The sequence below is a fragment of the Sminthopsis crassicaudata genome, chromosome 4 (genome assembly GCF_048593235.1).
Source record: "Sminthopsis crassicaudata isolate SCR6 chromosome 4, ASM4859323v1, whole genome shotgun sequence".
In the NCBI taxonomy this organism is placed as follows: Eukaryota; Metazoa; Chordata; class Mammalia; order Dasyuromorphia; family Dasyuridae; genus Sminthopsis; species Sminthopsis crassicaudata.
In genome coordinates this window covers 193,783,269-193,807,483 of record NC_133620.1, presented here as the reverse complement: position 1 = coordinate 193,807,483, position 24,215 = coordinate 193,783,269, and the positions used below count along the sequence as shown (strand labels likewise).

Sequence of the window (24,215 nt, the reverse complement as noted above, 5' to 3'; positions counted from 1 at the left end):
AGGATGGGTCCCATCTAAAAATGTTAGCCTTCAATGACTACTTGTCCCTTATGATTCAAGCAAAGATACACCTAACTTGAGATGAAGAGGTAAGTAAGTGAGTTAAGAACATCCACCAAGTTTGATGACATCAAGTTAAGCAGTAGAATTTAGGTCTTAAGAAAAATGTGAAATCTAGAATCCAGATTTCTGTAGTTTCATACATACATTTTACAAAGCACTTAGCAGGGGATTAGAAGGAGCAAGCATTAATTAAGCCAATTAATTAATTGGCATAAATTATATGCCAAGAACTATGCTAAAATATTATCTCATTTTATACTCTCGACAGCCCTGGAAAATAGATGCTTTTATGATCCCCATTTTATAATTGAGGAAACTGAGGCAGAGAGTGATTAAGTGACTTGACCAGTTATTAGACGACTGAGGCTAAATTTGAATGCAGATATTCTTGAAACCAAGCTCAGGATTCTACTACAGTACATTACCTAGTTGCTAAAATTAATATAATAATCTAAGTGAGACTAAAAAGTTTGAGACACAATTGCATTACAGGTGAGGAAATTGATACCCTGCCCTAAAAGGTTGACTCATCCAAGGTCATACAAGTGGTAAATTGGCAAGCAATATCTGAACTGAAATCTTTGATTAAAGTTTGAATTCCTTCAAATGCATTGTTTGGTCTTAATCCTGGGCAGGGGCTTTATATTTAAAATTTTATATATACGTGTGTGTGTGTGTGTGTGTGTGTGTGTGTGTGTGTGTGTGTGTGTATGTGTGTATGTAAAAATATAAACATATTTAACATGTATTAGACTACCTGCCATCTAGGGTAGGGGATAGGGGGAAGAGAGGGAAGGAGAGGAAAATTTGGAATAGAATGTTTTGCAAGGGTCAATATTGAAAAATTACTCATGCATATGTTTTGTAAATAAAAAGCTTTAATAAAAAAATAAAACAAAAGAATATATAAGAGAGATTATGAATTTCTGGGATATGCTAGAGATCAGCAGCGGCAGGTATATGATATGATCAACTATGCTTTATAACATGATGCATACTAGAACCAAATGTGTATGGGTCTATCTAAGTTAGGTACTAAAAGGTCATTATGCTGAGTGAGGTAATATTAGTAAAGTTGAGTCTGAGAAGTTAAGATTAAGTGATTATCTATATGCATATTTCTTGCACCACAGAAGATACTACAAGAAATTTAATATTTTAGTGACTTACCAATGCTGCTCTATTTTAGATTCATGGAATCTACAAGTGAAAAAGATTCTAAAAGGTTCATGGATTCTTTCAGTAAAAGAAATATATTAGGGGCAGCTTGGTGTACAGTGGCTAGAGGACCAGACTTCTGAGTTCAAATCTGGCCTCAGATATTTAACACTTCCTAGCTGTGTGACCCTGGGCAAATCACTTAACCCCAATAAACACACACACACACACACACACACACACACACACACACACACACACACACACAAATACATTTTTACAAAAAATGTTATATCTAAATTTTCCAATACTTAATTTCTCCATAATTCTCATACAATCTGATATGGTATTAATTTTATAATCAATAACTATTACAGGTAGTCAGAACAAAGTAATGACAGTCACTTTATAAATTTACCTACCTATTTTGACTCTCCCCCTTTCCGGGCCTTCTCCCATTACTAGAATATTTGCTGGTTTCTAAAAAATAAAAATAAAATATTCAAACAATTAAATGAATACTCCTGACATGAAATGCTCAAAAACTATCAAAAATGTTTTTCATAGAAGGATGGCAATAACAAATTAGTATTCTGTTCAAAATGGCAAACCAATTAGCAAATGTTTACTGAGACCTTAATATAAAGCATATATAGTTTGTATTTATTTCAAATGAATATTAACAACTATTGTCAGTAAGAGTTATGAAAACTAGATGTATTTTGGAAGTAAACCTGATTTATATACAGCCAATATTTAGACTACATTTTTATGAGATACATCATAAAATTATCATTTTTAGAATAAATCCTTATCAAAATATTTTTACATCACAAAATTGATACATCACTAATACATAATAACATAATTTTAAAATAATTTCTCTTATCAAAATATTTATTCAAATTTTCATATCTAAACATTTCTTTCATTAAAATAAATAAATATACTACTATCACTTTTAACACATAAAGAAACTATACTGGGGGGTGGGGAGGGAGGCAGAAGGAAATTAAAGTTTTCTAAACAGAGATAGTTGACAGTTCTCTCAAGCTACCCTTACACAAGAATGAGAAATACAAAATAATTTCATGTGTTTTATTCTGATTACATCTGTTCCAAGATTGTTATTCCTATAATTTTAAAGAGATATAGAGGGAGACCCCAGCACAGGATGAAAAGGTAAGAATGGATTGTTATCTGTACTCACTCATTCAGTGTAACTCAGCACATACCTCTTCATAAATCCAAACTCTGGGTCCATCAAATATGCTAAATTATGCTCTAGATCCCTTAACATTGTATTGGATGGAATAGTTTATGTGTCAGTTGGTTACCTTTTTCTGTTACTACAGAATTATCCCACATTCTTTTCTGTACATATAGTATCACTTTGATGTATACTATTCCTGTGCAATTCTTCATTGATAACATGCTATAATGTCCTCTTAACTAATCATGTAACTTACCATTGCCATCTGTGTAATCTGCAGTTATTTGAGTGCAAGTTTTTCATGACTTATTGGCACAGATAATAATTTCATTCAGCCAAGGAGCATAACCCAGTCTTCTAGCCAGCCTCAAGTCACCAATCCATACACTCAGACACCAGCCCTGACCATCTTCTTGCCATTTACTTTGCTTTGTGAAAATAACATCACTCTCCTTTCAGAAATTTTCCATATCTTATTTCTAGATATTATAGTGAAGAAAACATTACCATTCTTTTGAGAAAAAAAAATTTAAGGCAAAATACTTTCCCTCCTGGCCACCTTTTACATATCCCTAAAAACTGTCATTGGGCTTGGCAAAAATGCATAAAAAAGACTTTTCATTCATCAATTCACTGAAAGGATAATAATATTTTAAAGGGAAAACTTATGTACAATACACAATTTCCTAAAGGCAATGCAGTCTACATGACACCTTTCTAGGACACTGTCGAACTATTATATTTGTCCAAGCTATATATACATTGATGAGCCAACTATGAGCTATTTAGTCAACTGCATTTTATACTATGAAAACTCTGAAAAATGAAACCTGCTTCAGACATGATCAATATATGGATTTATTTCTGCTTAACTACCCTCATATGTTACAACAGGGCAGTAGGGGAGAGTGATGGTAGTAAAATTTTTAAAAAACAAAAAAAGAAAAGTGAATATTTAATATACACAAAACTGAACACAGAGAAAAACAAGGGCAGATTAGCAGAACTGCAATGTAGGCCTGGGATGAGGCCCATTTGATGAGGTTTAGATTTGGGGTACCCAAATGAAATTAGGGTTTCTGGTGGTCAGGGAGTTAAAATGAAGTTTAGTGGCAGGCTTGGGGTTCAACTCCTTGGGATTCAGCCCAAGCATAGGTTCTCTGTAAATGAATTTACAGTCCTGAAAACCTAGATTGATAAAAGAGGTTTAGATTTGGGGATTGAAAGTAAGGTTAAAGTCTGGTTAAGGAAATAGGTGAGGATAAAGAGAAGATGGCACTGGAAAAGAGTATTCCAGTGAGCAGAGGCCCCTTGGGTGCCAAGCATGGTATAGCTGGCGTGTTTGGAACCTCTGCAAAGAGAGTGTTTTAGTTTGGCTCTTTTTAAATGAGAGATTTAGCTAAAGGATGCCCATAGGTGGAGTCCCAAGTTGGCTCAGATCCAATGGGGGTGGTAAGAGCCCAACTTGGCTCAGATCTAGTGGGGGCTGGGACAAGCCCGGATCTCCTATTGGAATTCAAAGAGGTACTTTTGACCAGGATTTGTGAATCAAAGACCCTAGTTTCCCGAACTGATAATCAGCCAGGAGGGGCTGGGAGTAATCTGAAAGGAATCACAAATCAATAGGAAATACAGTTTCTTAAAGGGACCACAACCTGCTTCACATTCAGTGCACAAGGAGGTCCCAGAGGAGAACAAAAACTTACCTTTCAGGATCCCATTGGGATTATAACATTTCAGCTCACAGAGAAAATATGAGGGACCCAAGACAGATGATTGTTCAAGATATTATAAATAGAAATCAGGCAAGAAAAAAGAGAGATGCCCTCAGCCTTTCTAAATAGACTCATAGACGTATGAGGATATTCAGGATTATGAGAAAATTATATCACCCAGAGCCTACTAAGAGTATATTTTGTCAGGGGCATCTAAGTGGTACAGTGCATAGAGTACCAGCCCTAAACTCAGGAGGACCTGAGTTCAAATCTGGCCTTAGACACTTAACACTTCCTAGCTGTGTAACCCTGGGTAGGTCACTTGACCCCAATTGCCTCAGCAAAAAAAAAAAAAAAAAAAAAAAAAAAAAAAAGTATATATTTGGCACAAATTCATGGCCAGATATAAACAAAAAGCTCCAGAAGCAAGAGGGGTGGTCTACTATAGATGGTCATGTGACAAACTGTACAGACAGTAGCTAAATCTATAATGGGAAATCAGCAGAGGTCAGGGGACCAGTTATTTTGGATTCCAACCTATGGGTAAGAACAGAGGGAGGGGGTACTCAGGGAGGACTCTGACTTGTTTTGAATATAGACTATAAGTACATATGAAAAGGGATTGCCAATTTTTAATATGGTAAAGAGTGTGTCACTGGCTACTGTTCTTAGTCTATATGTAGATTTTTAGTTTGTCTCTGGATAGAATTTTAATCTCTAGGAAGATTTCCACATTAGGATATAATCTGGACTTCCTAGCCAATGGGAGAAAAGGTCAGAAGGAAATGGGGGTTTTGCTTTAGGATCTATATAATCCTGTATTTTGCAGCTTGTGCTTTGCACTCCTCACAGAGCACACCTTGTCTATCGTGAGTTACCCTTTCTCGAGAGAACATAATAAATCTTTTTTGTTCTTTTACCTTGAGAGTCTCTAATTTCAATTTGGGTAGAGGTCAATGCTGTCCCACACAGAAGGTAAGAACTGGAGACAAAAGTAATCTCAAATTCACATTTTATATTCTAAAATTCATGCTTATATTTAGAAATATTACGTTCAGGCCAGTTCAAAAAACCTAGTTGAGCTTTAAAGCATAAATACCATGTATCATTGATTGGACAATGTTTCTGTGAGAAAATACATTTAAAAGAATGAGAAAATGAGAAAATAAATTTTCCCCTAATCCCTCCCCCCATTCATAAAGTATAAGTGATGGTTCTATGACTCAAGACTTTTGTTAGTAGCACACTTAGCAGGGCAGCAGCTCTAGAAAACATGAGATGACAGGGTACAGAAAGAGCTAGATAAGAAATAGTAAGCAAGGAACATCAAAAGGGAACAAGAGAAAGAATTCTGAGGGGTATGAGCAAAGATCTATAGGGATACACTCTTAGGGACATTCTATGGCTCCCTATCACTTCATATTGGGAAGAGGTGGGTGGATCCCTTGGTCAATTTGTTTCCCTTTATACTAGTAAAGATTAAACTGTTCCCTACCTTTCTTTCACAGAACTATAACCACAGAAGAGCCAAAGAGATTACTTTGTATATCCACTTCATTTTATAGATAAGGGAATTGAAACAAAAAAAATTAAATGATTTCCCCATGACCACATTTAATAAATGGCACAGAAGGGATTTGTACCTAGATAACTCTGACTTTAGTGAAGTGTGAACATCTAGAGTAGGAAATGGCAAAGAAGAAAGAGACAGTCCTAACTAAGTAGCATAAATTAAGAGAAGGAAAGATCGAAGGCTAAGAAAACTTCCTAGTAGGAGGGAGTAGGGGAAGGAAGAGAAAGAACAGCTGTTCTTATATGAGACATGCATAAGTAAGTTGAAATAAATACACCTGGGGTTGCCAATAAGGAAGTACAATATCACGACAGAAAAAGTAATAATTAGATTCATGAGAAAAAGAGGAAGAGATGGCCCACAGAGAGAAGGGGTAATTTGAAGAATGTCCGTTAGTAAGTAAATAGCAAAATAAAACTAGTAAAATTAGAATTAAACATTTTTCTAAGACTTTCACATACCATACTTTTATATAGCTCTTTATGTAACTTGTAATCCTGAATGATAACAAATCACCTCTATATCCGTAAGAAGCTGCGAATTATTACTGTTTCACTACTATTCACTTTTTCAAAAGCCATAACTACAGTTCTTCCTTTCTAAATTAAAGGTAAATGACTCAAGTTCTTCTGGGACTTGAACTACATCTGAATGGATATTTCTTAACATTAATAGTTTGATGATAATAATTACAGTAGTAATTTACACATATATATTGGTTTGAAACCTTAAAAGCATTTTCATATCACCTCAGAATCAAAGGGAAAATGGAGTTTAAATCAGAGCAAGTTATATTCATCCCCTATAGCTTGAATTTAAAGAAACAGTTAAATCATCTTGCTCTGCATAATTTTGGTTGAGTTAGTTTCAGCAGTGGTGAATTTAAATGATGTTATATTCTAAAGAAAAAGGAATCTGCCCTCTTTACCTTTCAGAGTGAGAAAACGGCACAAAAGCTGTTCTGACCTAGTTACATTCCAATTAACACAAACTTGCTTTATTAAAAACTCTTCCCCTCACTGTGAACACAAAACGCCAGCTGTGAAAGAAAAGCGATACTGCTGGGTTTGCACACTCTGGTTACCATAGTAACTGCAGAAATGGCAGAAGTTTAAAGTTTCATATTTAAGTTATCAGCAATAAAAGCAAACAGAAATCGATAAGAACTATTCTAATTTGAATTGTATTATAAAGACAAAAAACAAAACAAAACAAAACACACACCAAGAGATTTTATACATAATAATATCCAAGTAACCTTTGAAAATATAACATAGAAGCACAACTTTAAACCATTTGATTTGGTTAAATCTTGATTTAATGTTTATACTGTTTTATGTTATAATCACAACTGCTTTTTCTCTCCCTTATAATCAGAAAATTCAAGGTATTAACATAGATTTCTTTTTTTTTTTTTCCTTTTTTTCCTGAGGCTGGGGTTAAGTGACTTGCCCAGGGTCACACAGCTAGGAAGTGTTAAGTGAGACCATATTTGAACTCAGGTCCTCCTGAATTCAAGGCTGGTGCTCTATGCACTGCGCCACCTAGCTGCTCCAAACATAGATTTCTATTAGTTACAAAATGTATTACAAAATAGAACTTGTGATTATTAAACATCTGTAATTTTTTTCCTTAAAATAATATTTAATTGAACAGGAAACATGTAAGTAAAATTAAAGTACCTGAAAAGTTAATGTGAGACTCAAAAATTCTACATGGTTGTCCAACTAGACTATATAGTCAAAGTTTAGAGAATTACAAATATAAACATAATTATAGATAATCTTGAAGTAAGAAACAATCAGAACATATGAATGATGCTGTAAAAATGGACAAATTTGCAGTAATATTAACTACATATGTTCTTTTAGATACAATGGTGGCACATATTTCACCTCACATCTGACTCATTTTATACTCCTCTCCTCATGTTATTCTCTTTTGTTTCTACTAAACAAACAAAAGAAATGTCCATTGTAAAGTGCAGCACAAAGAATGATCTATTGTGAAATGAAGGCTCCTGCTACATGTCTTAAACTTGCTAATAGAAGCAGTATTTCAATACATCTAACTTTAAAAAAAAAGCTTATAGATCAATTATTATAGCATTTAAAATATAATGCAGTTGCCTACTTTCCTTTTGCTTCTTATTAATACATCAACAAGTCAAAGACCTGTGATTTCATCATTTTTATAATTTGCTTGAGAAATCATTAAGACTTTTAACATCTTAGAACCATCAGAAGTTCAGAGAAATATTTATGAGCTTCTGAAAGCTAGTATATATCAGAGGCAGAATTTGAATTGAGGTCTTTTTGATTGCAAATCCAAGCATTATCCATTACTGTATACTTTTTATTTTTAAACATCTAGAAAATAAGAACATGTGAACTTCCAGACCTATATATGATTCACGAAGTCCAATATTCTGCATTGACTTACAAATGTAAGAAATGTCTAATATATATTAATTTTTCTTAATATGTTATGGATGTTATTCATGAAGATATCTAAACTTTTTATATTTATATTCATTTGCATTTTTATGTTTATCCCACACTTCTTCTTAAGGGAATGATTGATTCCCTAAGTTTATAACCCATCATCCAAAGTAAAGCTTCTTTTCATTCATCCTAAACTAAATACTTGAGCTTTATATGATGTCCCCTTGTTGTAGTACATACAACTCCCAACTTAATAAGTGTTTATATTTCAAAATTCCATACATAAAGCATATTGAAATACAAAGTGTTTTCAGTATTAACATGATTAGTTCTCACAGATACAATATTCTAAATTATGTTTAGATTCATGAGAAAAAGCAATAATAAAAGATTAAAGGTTTTAGTAAGATTTTTTATGGAGATTCTGAAGGGGATTTTGGTGCACTCGGAGGGTTCTTAGAAACTGTTAGCATTAAATCTTTATAACATGCAATTTTACTTCAATCCTTACAGCTTTCTTTTTTTCTTTAGTAAAAGTGAACCACTATCATTATTCATGTTTTTCCAGTCATAATTAGGTTCATTTATTCTGACTCATAAATGAAATGGGATAGTTAATGATAAGGTTACCTTACTACCTTGAACAAGGAGAGTGGTCTCCAAGTTGATGAAGGGAAATATGACATTGATGTGTATGGGGCATTGGCAAATTAGGCATTCATAAATTCAGAAATTTCTAATTACTAGAATTTTGATGTTCATTTTATTTACACTGCTCAGGATTTTACTGACCTCACGTGCATCTCCTTTTTAAAACTTTGTCTTTCCTGTCTGTCAAGCATTGGCCTGAGATTGACTACATTTGTTGCTGAAAATTCTACACAAGGAAGGAAGTATGATGCATTGGAAAGAACTTTAAACTGGGAACTTTTCTAGTCGTCACTTTCCACATAGTCCCAGCTATGTGGTCTTAGAGAAGTCAAAACTCCAATCTTCAGTTTTCACATAAGTCAAATTAGATAGCTAAATGTCTTCTAAAGTTTCTTTCATCATCAGCATTATATGATTATGATTCCCTAAGTATTTACATAGCACTTGAAAGTTTGTAAAGCACTTCACAAATATTTTCTTATTTGAGCCTCACAAGAACTATAGGATATTTTTATCCCCATTTTACAGATGAAGAAACTGAGGCTAAAAAAAGTTAAGCAATTTGCCGAAGTCATATAGCTTAATAAATGTCTGAGGCAGAATTTGTTTTGACATTTACTTTTCTAGTTCTCCATAAAGTATTTTTATACCTTAAAATTTTCACAGAAAGTATATAAAAACACTTGATTTGTAAAAAGGTTTTTTCCCCCTTCACTATTATTTTCCTCCATCACTTAAAGAATATTATGAGGGGGCAGCTAGGTGGCGCAGTGCATAGAGCACCAGCCTGAGTTCAGGAGGACTGGAGTTCAAATCTGGTCTCAGACACTTAACCCTGCCTAGCTGTGTGACCCTGGGCAAGTCATTTAACCCCAGACTCAGGAAAAAAAAAATATTATGAGCTATAAGAGCTCTAAATCTATGATCCTATAATTCCTATAGCTAAATGAAATTTGAAAAAAATCTAGCAAGTACTAGAACTTACACTACTACTCTTCTCCAGTCAGTGTCTATGGCATGAATTCCAATTTTTTGAACTGGCATTCAAAGCTCTCTATCACTTAGGAAAAACTTGAAGTGCCAGAAGCTGTGGTAACTTGGAGCTCTATAAATGTGTTACATAATGTCCAACAAGTCCTCAATGTAACAAGACAATTCATCATCCTACAGTTTTTAATCTTTTCATTCCTTCTCAAAACTCTCATGAGACTCTTTGCCCACAATCTCAGAGATGAAGACTTTTCGTCACACATCACTAAAAAGATTGAAGTCATTTGCTAAAAAGAGCTTCTTCTCCCTTCTACTCAAGCAAAATCCCTGTATAAATATCCTTAATACTATTTTTCTATCACTGATAGACTATATCAGACTATATAGAGCCTGAACAGATTATATAGAGCAACTATGCTGATAAGTGATTGTATTTATACCCTTTCAGGCTTGTTATGTTCAGATTGCTGCTCCCAGGGATAATTGACATTATTTTAGGACAACAAAAAAAATTTTCAAAATGTGCTAATTGGCTACCTTAAAGACCTTTCCAGTTCAATACAAAGTAAGCATTTCCATTAAGAAGGGAGTGTGGGGAGAGAAACCGTGTTCCCTTTGGTGGTTTAAATTTCTTTCCTTCGATTCCTAATAGGCTGAACACCACTCAGTGTTAGTCCACTTACTGCTTCTCTATTCCTGCCCATTCCTTAAATCAAAGATACAGAAGGGTGAAGAATGTTTATAATGAGAGCTTGGAAGAGGAGTTTTTTTTTTCATTTTTGATCAATTAATTCAAGTCAATTTAACAAGCCTTTATCAAGGAATTGCTATATATAAAATACAAAGCCAGAACTGGGAATGAACAAAGACAAAAAAATTAAACAGATTTTACACTCAAGAAGCTTAAGGAAAGGTTACAATATATACACAGGTAAAGATAGCTATGAGGAGTGAAATAACACTAACAACAGGAAAGATTCAAAAGATGATTCAGCTAAGTCAAAAGATCTTAACCTGAAGTCTGAGAACTTGTATATGTTTTAAAATTTTGATCACTATATTTCAATATTTTCTTTATAATCCTAGTTATTTTATGACTTTAAAAGCATTATTCCAAGAAGAGGTTCACACTGTTAAATGAATCCATGACAGAAAAAAAAGTTTAAAAACCCTGTGAAATGAAGACAAGGAAAACATGTCTATCAGGCACAGGAGATGGCTTCTGCCAAAGAACTTAAATTGGAGATGGAATGTGAAATTTTGGGAACAGCCTACAGGCTAGTTTGTCTGAAACGTAAGAGTGTGTAAAAAATAATATATGAAATAACTCATCAACAAATATTTATTTAGGGCCTTCTTCTTAAATCACTATTTTAGATGCTATAAAGGAATGATGTAAGCCAGTTCCTAATTATGTATTGCAGCTTTTTATTGTGAAGTTCAATTAAGATCTGTAAACCCCAGATAAATCTCATATATACATTAGGAGATTTATAGTATGCTAACTGAACTATCTTAGTTTATATTTTAGAAGACCAGTTTTATAAATGGAATTATTAGCTTTAAATTTGGTTGCTAAATTTTTGATCTAGCTGGAGTTAATTTTGGAAAAAGCAAAAAGTGATTGTATCAAAGGAGCCTGGTGAAGCTGCTAGAAGGATTGTGAAGTATTAGTGGCATAAAGTGATCAACTAGAACTAAGTCAACTACATTTGCTATAGGACCTAAATAGCTGAAAAACTCTGTGGACTAGGGATTAAATCATGTTCTAGGCTGCAGAAAACTACCATGTTGCTGGGAGCACCCAAGAAAATGAATGTTACTCAAATTAGGGGGGAAAAAAGACACTTGTAACTACTGCTGCACCATATTGGGTCATAATGACCTGGCAATGAAATGTTCTTTATCAGCAATATAAACTTTTTTTTTTTTTTGGCCTTGGTATATTCCAAGGACCAAAGTACCTCATCACTATCAAGAAATCCAAGTTGTTGTTTTTTTTTTCCTTGCTCAGCTGCATTGATTTACAAAAAATACTATTTTGTATCATGGTTATACTAATGTAATAATTTGCAAACCAAAATACTGATAATGTTTGATCATGATCTAATCTATCACTTAAAGGCTTGTTAACAGAAGCAATAGGAAAATTAAATTCTCACCACATTTTCACTTAAAAATATGCAAAATGTTTTTCTAAATTTCTGTATTTCAAGTTAAATTTCTATGGAGTTCAGTTTACTCATTTGTAAAATGAACAAATTAGAACATATCACCTCTGAGGTTGCTTCTAGCTGTATTCACACGATTATATGAACAGTTTGAGTGAATAAGTGTCTTCTTCAATCTATTCTAAATTTGCTTTTGTTTGGTTTTTTAATTTCACAAACCTAAGACTACAGATAAAGAAGGCAATTCTCTAAGTGTTTTTTAGAGAGAATCTGCTTAAGTTAGGAGAATCTCAAGGAGGGAAAGCATGTAAAAGGCTTGTAGTACCTTATTAAATGAAGGGGGGGAAAAAGCATAGAATAAAGGAACCAGAAATATACATCTGAAAATAAAGGGCTGAAAACAAAAACAAAAAGAAAAGGAAAAAAAATACATCTAATATAATAATGATGATGACAACTAAATAATAACAGTAACAATAATCCCAACTCTGATGTTCATTCTCACAGTGACTTCCAATTCTTTAGTTCTTTCCCAAGCTATCACCTTAGCAACTGAATCGAATTCTGCATGAATCTCCCACTCTGGAATTCCTTTGCTTCCTTGTCCTATAGATAACCACACATGATTGATTGTTTCATTTATAGGTACCTTTGGTTTATTACATAAGAGCTTTAGGCCTAGAATCAGGAACTACTGAGTTCAAAAATAGCATGAGCCACCACTAGTTATGGGACGCCAGGCAAGACACTTAACTTCTCTGTCTCAGTTATCTCAATTGCAAAATGGGTATAATATGAGGACCTACCTCTAGAACTGTTGTGAAGATCAAATGGGATACTTGTTAAAAAAAATTTTTTTAGCACAATGCCTACTCATTTTGTTGTTATTTTTCAGCCCAACTGAAGTTGTCAGTGTTCAGCTCTCTGTGACACCCGTTAGGGTTTTCTTGGCAGAAATACAGGAGTGGTTCCCCATTTCCTTCTCCAGCTCATTTCACTAGAGAGGAACTGAAGCAAATAGAGTTAAGTTGATTTGCACAGGATCACACAACTAGTGTATGAGGCCATATTTGAATTCAAGAGGAGAGGGGTATTTTTGAGAAATGTTTTAAAGTAAATTCAAAAGGTTTGGCAACAAATTGGATATGGAAGATAAGAAACAGCAAGGCATTGAGGATGACAACAAGATTAACAAGCCTAGGGATGCCAAAGAAAAGAAATGGAAAGAGGAATGAAGGAAAGAAATTAGGAGTGAACATTTATATAATGTCTTCTATATGCCAGCACTGTGCTAAGCTCCTTAGAAACATTATCTCATTTAATCCTCACATCCCCCTTTTATTATTGAAGAAACTGACACACATTTTTTTACCTTTCTGATCTGATTTTTCTTGTGTAACATGATATTTGTGGAAATATGTAAAGAAGAATTGCATGTCTAACATATTGAATTACATGTCGTCTATGGGAGGAAGTGAGGGAAAAGCAAGGAAAAAATTTAGAACCCAAGACTTTGCAAGGATGAATGTTGAAAATTATCCATGCAACTATACTCAAAAAGTTATCAAACTGTTCATATCTTTTGGTCCAGCAGTGTTTTTACTGGGCCTGTCTCCCATAGAAATCATAAAAGAGGGAAAAGGGCCCACATATGCAAAAATGTTTGTATCAGCCCTTTTTGTAGTGACAAGGAACTGGAAACTGAATGGATGCCCATCAATTGGAGAATGGCTGAATAAATTATAGTATATAAATGTTATAGAATATTATTATTCTATGAGAAATGACCAGGAGGATGGTTTCAGAGAGGGTTGGAGAGACTTACATGAACTGATGCTAAGTGAAATAAGCGGAACTAGGTTATCATTATACACAGCAACAGCAAGATTATACAATGATCAATTCTGATGGAAATGACACTTTTAAACAATGAGATGACTAAGGCCAGTTCCAATGATCTTGTGATGAAAAGAGCCATCTACATCCAGAGAGAAGATTGTAGAAACTGAGTGTAGATCACAACACAGTATTTTCAAAAATACTTTTGTTTTTGTTGTTGTTAATTTGCATTTTGTTTTCTTAATTTTTTTCCTTTTTTCCTTTTTGATTGGATTTTTCTTGTGCAGCAAGACAATTGTATAAATATGTCTACATATATTGGATCTAACATATATATATATTTAACATATTGAATTACTTGCCATATGGGGAAGGGGTTGGGAAAAATTTGGAACATAGGGTTTTGCAAAACATATGGATGGATAATTGGAGAATGGTTGGGTAAATTATGGTATATGAAGGTTATGGAATATTATTGCTCTGTAAGAAATGACCAGCAGGAGGAATACAGAGAGGCTTGGAGAGACCTACATGGACTGATGCTGAGTGAAATGAATAGAACCAGAAGATCGCTGTACATTTCAATGCTATATGAAGATGTATTCTGATGGAAGTGGATGTCTTCAACATAAAGAAGATCCAACTCACTTCCAGTTGATCAATGATGGACAGAAATAACTACACCCAGAGAAGGAACACTGGGAAGTGAATGCAAATTGTTAGCACTACTGTCTATCTACCCAGGTTACTTATACCTTCGGAATCTAATACTTAATGTGCAACAAGAAAATGGTATTTACACACATATATTGTATCTAGGTTATATTGTAACACATGTAAAATGTATGGGATTGCCTGTCATGGGGGGAGGGAGTGAAAGGAGGGGGGGGGAATAATTTGGAAAAATGAATACAAGGGATAATATTATTTTAAAAATTCCACCACTTAATAAGGAAATCTGGAAGGACGGGGGTTGGGGGGGGGGAACAGAGAGAGAGAGGATATATGAGTCTAGTAGTTTTTAATATATTGCCATATTGCTTACAGGACAGATCCATATACCACTGGGTTTGTGGAGTGTGACCAAAAGTAGTTTCCCTACAGACAGAACCTATAAACAACTAAGATATAAAAATGAAATTAAAAGGCATATTGATGGCATCGAAGTGAATTCAGCCAATAATATGTCAACAAATGGGCCTCCAAAAAATGGCTGAGTCATACAGACTTATTTGTGGAAACAGGATTTTATTCAATTCAGGACCAGAACACCATCACTAGAAACTACAGGAAGAGTTGGCTTTAAGAAGACCAAACTTAGATCTCAACCTTGCACTCTCAGAACTAGATAAATCAAACCACAAAATAAATAAAAAAGAAGTTAGAGAGGTAAATACAACATTAGAAAAGTTAGATATGATAGATCTTTGGAGAAAAACTGGTAACTACAATAATACATAAGAAACTTACTTATCTCTACGGGCTGTCAGATAATAGATCCCATATTACAAATAAAGACCTCTAAGTATTCTGAAGAATTCAACCAATAAGCCATACTAGAACTGGAACTTTATCACAAACCACGTTCTTGACCACAGACAGTTGTACATGATACTGATTTATAAAATAAATGGACAATATTTTAAATAGATATCACCATCCCAAATATACATATTCAACAAGCTTAGATAAAAAGCCATAGTAGATGCACCAAGGATGCTCCCAGTGAGCCTAAAGATAATAAACTTGCATCTTAATATGCTTATTCAAATAGTGAAAGCAGTCCCTTTTATATACCTGTATAAGAAACTTTAGAAGACTGACTATAAACAAACATTAGTAAATTCTTCCAATCTAAAGCCCATTAAAAAGACAAGAATTAAAATAACAGTAATAACAGCGGCTTGTGTGTGTGTATATATATATATATATATACATAAATAAAACACATTTACAAAAATGTAAAGTGTTCTACATAAATCATCTTTTGGTCTTCACAAAAGTCCCTTTATGTTTATGCAATTCTTTTTTGATTGTTTAAGTGGGGGGTTTTGGTTGGTCTGTTTCTTTCTTTCTCTGGTCTGCTGGTAGTATCCAAATGCGAGATTAAAAACCAATAAGAAACACAAAGGATCTCAGACTCTTAGAAGAAGTGAGACTCTTAGCTTCCTTTAGAAGAGAAAAATTATGGAATGTAATGGAATTCAGTGATAGTCTCAGACATACCAAAAGAAGAAAAACATAATTTCTTTGTGTCCTAAGCATAACATAGGAAAGCACTGGCAGGTTCCACTAAACTAGAAAAACAGAAATTTTAGAATAAGTAAAAAAACTAAAAAAAACTTAGCTGAGTTTGGAGGACTTCATTACAAGATTAGCAACGGGACAATGAAATTTTTCAATCCCACTAAGTCATGAGCTACTCTAACAACATGGGGATTTTAATTTGTGTTGATGGAAGATATACTTTCACCAGTGTACTACAGCTCTATGTTAGCCTGTCTAACAACATAACTATTACTTCTATTAAAAAAAACAAAAACAAACAAACAAAAAAAAAAAAAAAAAAACAACCAACATTCATATTAATTTATCATTTTCACACTAAATACTATTTAAAATGGATTTTTTAAGGTAATGTATAATTGACCTACCATCAACAAAAGATTTTATTTTTCAAAAAAATTCATTAGGCAATATTATAACTTGTAATTTTTTTTTTAACTGAGGCAATTGAGGTTAAGTGACTTGCCCAGGGTCACACAGCTAGGAAGTGTTAAGTGACTGAGGCCAGATTTGAACTCAGGTCCTCCTGAATTCAGGGTTGGTATTCTATGCACTTCGCCACCTAGCTGCCCCTATAACTTGTAATTATTAAAGAAAGCAAAATTTTGTTTTGTGAGTCTTTTTTTTTTTGTTTATTTGAGGAAATTATATAATTAACTAATGATGTTTAATTAGTCTCAGAATTTTCTCTCTTAAGTCTAAATATGGGCAGTTTTAACAATAGAATTTATTTTCAATTTAATGTAAAAGACCTCTAAAACAAATTTGTGGGTAAATAAAATTCAGTGGTATTTTATATTTAGCAAGAATGCAACTGTAAAGCTAATCTCCATATGAATCTGATGGATTTTGTCATGTTATTGTTCTATTTGATTTACTTACAGAATTTAATTTAGGGGAAAAAAAGGTTTTTAAGAGCAAAAGGGAAATACAAAAACACAAAAAGGAAATACAGATTATGTGATACAATAATATTAAGCATTTTAATAAATTACATATCACATTTATAGACTGGAGGGTTTTCTTTGGAATATACCTATAAAAATAGAATTTTTGATTCTAATGTGAAGTTTACTAATATTTCCAACAATTAATGAATTTGTTTTTGCTGGGGAGGGAGAGGAGGGGGGAGAGAGAAGAAAGAGTTCTCTGCCTTTAGGACTGGTTTCAATTGTAAACAGAAGAGATAAAGGTTTGTTTTTCTCCAACAAATAATACAACCAATAATACTATTATATAATAGCTTGATAGAAAACAACTATAGGTTATCTCTAAAGCTTTTGACTCAATTCCAAAATCACACTAGAATACAACTATTAAGACATGAAAATTAACACAACCAAAATAATACCAAAATAATAATGTATATTTTGGACTCTAGTCTGTCCATTAATATGTATAATCCATCATATGTAATCAGAGTAACTAAAATAAAGCCACTTCCTACTTACTAGAAAATAAGTGCTTACATTTCCAGTAATTATATATTATCTATTAATTTAAACAAGGCAATTTTGGGTTTATAAAATAAAATCACTTGGAAGACTTAGAGTAATATATTCTTTAACCTAAAAATACCAATACTATATCCCAGACCTCAAAAAAAGATAGTGTATATACAAAAATATTTATCAAGCAGTCTTTAGTAATAACAAACAACTGGAAACAAAGTGAAAATCCATATATTGATGGAGTAAACAGGACCAGAAAATTGGCCACAATAATGTAAAGGAAAATAATAATCAAAGACTTGATCCAACACAGTAACCAATTACAATTTCAGAACACCAATGGTGAATCATATCTACCTTTTCTTTGAGAGAGATATAGAAATTGGCTTACAGTTATAACTATAATCAGCACTTATTTATTTTGCTTAAATATAAAAGTGTTATAAAATAATACTTTGAGGAGGGTAGAGAACAGAATTTTTATTTTATTAAAAAAAATTAAAAAAGAAAAGAAAAGAAAAGGAAGATAAAACAAAATAAAACGAAACATTGAAATGTGCCCAAGCAGAACATGAGGAAGGATTCAAAAATATATAACAATTGGTAATAAATTACCAATTCAAGAAAGGAAATAATAGAAAAAATTTTATTCATGAGTGTCCATTTTTTCTTTCCTTCCTTGACTATTGTTCTTTTGTCCTCTGTTGCACACATTCTTTAACTTTACTCTGCTTCCCCCACCCCCTTCATGCCCTTCCAATTCTTCCAAGCAGGCTATATTAAGCTAGGATATAATTTTGTGTGTGTGTAATTTTTTATATGTGTGTGTGTGTGTATGTATATGCATGTACATATATTTAGGTATAGATTTATATATACACAACATACATACCTCCCACTTCCACATACATATATCTTTCCTATCCCTATTATCTCTTTAATTTTGCTCCTTGATTTGTCTTGCTATTTCCTTAACAGTCCCCACTTGTGGATCCCTTTCTTGTTTCCTTTCCTCACCATCCATTCCTTACTTCTTAATAAATTTTGGAGGGTATTATGCCATTTTTGGTATCTATGTAGTGTTGCCTATTTAATCCATTGCCATTGTGAATGTTTTCAGAACTACAAACTCTCCTCTCTTTCTAATACTTCTGTGTCTGTTCTTCCTCTGCACCTCATTTGTATAACATAATTACCATTTTTACTTTAATTCTGTCCCAATCTTTCTTTTGAGCTAATTGCTAATGTCAATTTTATTTAAACATACATAATACACATTTCCATATATCAAACATAAATAATTTGTTCATGTTAAGTTCTTTAAAAATGATCTTTGATATTGGCTCTTATATGTTAAATTGTTTATTGAATTGAGGTTGAAAGTTTTGAAAATCTCCAACTTTGTTGAATATACATTTTTTTTCATTCAATATTACAGATAATTATTCTGGATATGCTATTTTTGGCCACAGGTCTAGTTGGTTTGATTGCTGGTATATATGATGCCAGGATTTATGATCTTTTATTATGGCTGCTGACAAATCCTATACAATTCTAGTTGTACTTCTAGCATGGTTTTTTTCTTGTTTCTTGCAAAATTTTCTCTTTGATCTAGGAATTCTGAAAATGGGCTATAATATTTCTATGTGTTTTCCACAAAGGATTTATTTGAGTTAGTGATCAGTGAATTTTTTTTTTTCGACTTTCCTCTCCTGTTCTGTCACTCCACAATAATTTTCTTAGATAATTTCTTGCATTTTTGTGTAAAAGTTCTTTTTTTGGTCATAGTATTCAGGTAGTACAATTCTTCTTATATTTTCTCTTTTTGATCTATTCTCCAAATGCTTTTTTTCCTCATAAGATGTTTCATATTCCGTTCTATTTATTCATTCTTTATATTATTTATTTTTTGGTTTCATATAACTTCACTGACTTCCCCTTGCCCAATTCTAATTTTCAAAGAGTTATTTTCATCTTTTAAGATTCTCTCCTTTTGTTTCACAATCTTGGTTTTTTTGGATTTTTAAAAAAGTTGTCCTCAATATCTTCATTAGACTTTTAAATTCTATAAATTCTCTCTGGCTAGGGAGCCACTGAACATTACTATTTGGGATAAAAGAAGATTTTTTTTTTTTTTTTAACTTCAGTGTCCACTGAAGATGAACCCTGATCTTCCCTCTTCCCATACTAAATTTCTATAATTGGATTCTTTCTTTTTTGTCAATTCATTTTTTTTAAAAATGAGAAGTATTAGTGTAAGGACTTTAATCTTGGGAGAGGGAGGGAATACTGCCTCCAGTTTCACTTCAGCTCTCTCCTCTGACCAGGAACCCCAAAGCAAACACTCCATCCTCCTGCAAGTGCTGGAAGTCAGCACCTCTGTCCTATTGCCTCTGATTGAGCTGATTCCTTCTTACCCAGAGCAGTGTGTCTCAGCATCACAGCTAGGTCTGCTGTACCTAATCAGCCAAAGTTTCCTCAGTCTTCCTGAACTCAGATCCTGACTCAGCAAGATGTCCAGAAGGTGAAAATTCCTACAGTTCCTGCTGAGGCTCTAGTTAAACAACTAGCCTCAGGGGTACCCACTTCACAGATGTTTGCACTTTACACAGGTTAATTCCCAGCCTGAGGACATTCTTTCAATCTTCCAGGGTAGTACCAGGAGGATTCCTGTTCTGCCCCAAGTCTTCTTGATCTTTCACCAATCTATATTGATCTTGAGATAAAACTTGACAAAAGTGTTTGTGGAAGAACCTGAAATGTACTTACCTACTTTGCCATCTTCCCAGAATCCTCCCCAAAAGTAATATTTTTTTGAAATAAAAAGACATCAACAAAAGCATTTCAAATAAAACCAATAGCATATAGTTGACTTAAGGTCCTCATTCCTGGAATACTGGGCATTATCCAGACTGATGTTTAGTTAAATATGTACTGGCAACTAGATGGTACTGTTACGATTCTTACAAGGTACTAAGACAGTGGGATTGATAAGAGACAGTAATTATCTAATTTGGCATGGTTCAGTATGATTGAATTGATCCTACAAGGAGATGTTATGGACCAGAACTTGAAACAAGGTACTGAGTGGAATTGAAGAGACAATGGTTAAATCTAATTTAGCAATGATTTAATCCTACAACAAATAATGGTTTCTTAGTGATGTAATGACTGGAGTATACTCAATGTGCAGCATATAAGCAATAAGTTCTCAGGGCCAAAGGGGAACTCTGGGAGATTGACAAACCAGGATTCAATTGGGCGGAAGTGAGGAAGACAGAGAAGTGGTGGCAGGTTGTCCTGTGGAGAACACTGAAACCAAGATCTGGAAGGCCTCCAGAAAGCTAGTCAAGCCCCAAGTGAAGGAAAGAGAAAATAAAGGATTTAGACTTTAACTCCTGGCTGCATTTGAGGTGATTATTACACTGAACTGAAACTAAGGCTGCCTCCAGAAGCTCCCTAAGAAAGCTGCTCCCAGAGAACATTATATTTTAGACAAGAACATTACATGGTACATTAGATAGAATGTTGACTTTGGAATTAGAAAGATGATTTCAAATCCTAGTTCAGTTATTCCTAGTTGCATGACCTGGTCAAGTCCCTTAACTGTTTGATTCAGTTTTTCATCCATAAAATGGTGACAGAAGCCTACAGGGTTGTTGTAAGGATTAAATAGGATATCTGCTTATAAGCCATTATTTTTTTTTTAATTAAAGCTTTTTGCTTTTGTACACACAAAACTAAAGCAAACAAGATTAGAAGGGAAGTAACAAATTGGGAAAACATTTTTACAGTTAAAGGTTCTGATAAAGGCCTCATCTCCAAAATATATAGAGAACTGACTCTAATTTATAAGAAATCAAACCATTCTCCAATTGATAAATGGTCAAAGGATATGAACAATTTTCAGATGATGAAATTGAAACTATTTCCAACTCATTTGAAAGTGTTCCAAATCACTATTGATCAGAGAAATGCAAATTAAGACAACTCTGAGATACCACTACACACCAGTCAGATTGGCTAAGATGACAGGAACAAATAATGATGAATGTTGGAGAGGATGTGGGAAAACTGGGACACTGATGCATTGTTGGTGGAGTTGTGAAAGAATCCAACCATTCTGGAGAGCAATCTGGAATTATGCCCAAAAAGTTATCAAACTGTGTATACCCTTTGATCCAGCAGTGCTACTATTGGGCTTATATCCCAAGGAAATACTAAAGAGGGGAAAGGGACCTGTATGTGCCAAAATGTTTGTGGCAGCTCTTTTCGTAGTGGCCAGAAACTGGAAAATCAATGGATACCCATCAATTGGAGAATGATTGGGTAAATTATGGTATATGAATGTTATGGAATATTATTGTTCTGTAAGAAATGACCAGCAGGATGAATTCAGAAAGGTTTGGAGAGATTTACATGAACTGATGCTGAGTGAAATGAGCAGAACCAGGAGATCATTATACACTTCAACAACAATACTATATGAGGATGTATTCTGATGGAAGTGGATATCATCAACATAAAGAAGAGCTAATCCAATTCCAATTGATCAATGATGGACAGAATCAGCTATACCCAGAGAAGAAACACTGGGAAATGAGTATAAACTGTTAGCATTTTTTGTTTTTCTCCCCAGGTTATTTTTACCTTCTGAATCCAATTCTTCCTTTGCAACAACAACAACAACAACAAAATTCGGTTCTGCACATATATATTGTACCTAGGATATACTATAACATATTTAATATGTATGGGAATACCTACCATCTAGGGGAGGGGGTGGAGGGAAGGAGGGGAAAAATTTGGAACAGAAGGGAATACAAGGGATAATGTTGTAAAAAATTACCTATGCATATGTACTGTCAAAAATGTTCTAATTATTAAATTAATTTAAAAGAAATTAATTAAAGCTTTTTCTTTATAAAACATATGCATGGGTAATTTTTCAACACTGACCCTTGCAAAACCTTCTGTTCCAAATTATCCCCTCTTCCCTCCCACCCCCTTCCCTAGAGGGCAGGTAGTCCAATACATGTTAAATCCAATATATGTATATATATTTATATAATTATCTTGCTGCACAAGAAAAATCAAATCAAGAAAGAAGGAAAAAAAATTGAGAAAGAAAACAAAATGCAAACAACAACAGAGAGTGAGAATGCCGTGTTGTGGTCCACACTCAGTTTCCATGGTTCTTTCTCTGGGTGTAGATGGCTCTCTTCATTACTGAACAAGTGGAACTGTAAACCATTATTTCTGTAACAAGGCCCATCATTCATATAGATACATACTATACAAAACACTCAAAAATAAATAAAATGAGCAAGAAACTGGGTTTTTAAATTATGGATTCTTATTTCAAGCTGCTATAAATTTTAATTAAGATTAAGATTTAACACCTTTAAAGACTAACTTCCTGCCATCAAAGGGGATCTATGACATAATCCAAGATTCAACTAAATTAAATCTTAAAGAGGAAGCATTTCTCCACATGCGAGAGACTTTTTTGAGGGCCTCTTGAAATTCACCTTCTGTAAAACAGACCTGCCTATGAAAGGCCCAGGGGGCAGGCACCACCAATAAGAATAATTGAATGAATGAAAGAATAAAAACATTTCAAAGCTAAAGCTTGACAAAAATTGGCAGAGAGGAAAGCTCCGATGAATAAGTTCAATCCACCTGACTCTTTGAGAAAGAGGAATTTGTTTTATCTTATTTGTCCCAACTATACATATAGGGAGGACTATAAGTTGCCACCCTTTGTTTCTATGGTATTTTACAACCTCTAAAGCATTTTCACATACATTCCATTTATTTAAATCATTGGATCTAATAATAATCTTGTGACAAAGGTTTAGCCTCTCAGGATAAGAACCAAAGAGGAAATCTATAATTAATTATAACTAGTACAGAACATATTGAACTAATAAGAAAAAAGTCAAAAACTTCTCAGCCTGGTATATAGAAAGTCTTTATATTCTAACTTCAGGCCATTTTCTCAGATGTATTTCATACTACTCCCAAATAAATACCGTAATCTATCTACTTATTATTTCTTAAAGAGGGAGTTTCATTTTCTTTCTATGATTTTGTTGTATAGGCTTTCTCTTTGCTTAAAATGTACTCCTTCCTCAATATTTCCACTTAGAAACATTAACTTTTGTCAAGGTGTACCATCCATACTTGAAACTTTTCCTGATCCTCTAGTTGTGAATGATCCCTTTCTTCAAATTATCTTATATTCCTAGAATAGAGATTTAAGAAATTTCTTTCACATATAGTTGGTGCTTTAAAAATGCTTGTTCAATGAAATAAACCTGGAAAATGGACTGAAGTAAGATTGTACTAGAACTAAATGCCACACTGGAAAGACTGTATTTTATACTATAGGAAATAAGGAGCCCCTAAAGTTTCTTGAGCAATGGAATAGTCTGGTCAGACCTATGTATTAGAAAACTTTTAGCACCTGTGTGAAAGATGGACTGAAAGAAGGAGCGTTTGGAAGCAAGGAAACTATTGCAATGGTTAGACCAGAGATAAAGAATAATCTGAACTCAAATGGCAGCTTCATGAGTAGAGAAAAGAGGAATAATATGAAAACTTTTATGGAAACTGAGTCAATAAAAGTTGGCATTTTGTTGGATATTGAGAGTGAGGA

The 24,215-nt window shown here is 33.5% G+C and overlaps 1 protein-coding gene across 9 annotated transcripts in view; it reads right to left on the bottom strand.

The window, feature by feature from the left end:
* The window catches only part of CDK19 (cyclin dependent kinase 19), a 288,374-nt gene that overhangs the window by 40,502 nt on the left and 223,657 nt on the right, over window positions 1–24,215 (bottom strand). For all 9 annotated transcript variants that reach the window (XM_074310097.1, XM_074310098.1, XM_074310105.1 and 6 more), the window contains one exon: window positions 1,644–1,701. In XM_074310097.1, the coding sequence (XP_074166198.1) occupies window positions 1,644–1,701 (58 nt within the window). The remainder of the gene's footprint in view (window positions 1–1,643; window positions 1,702–24,215) is intronic.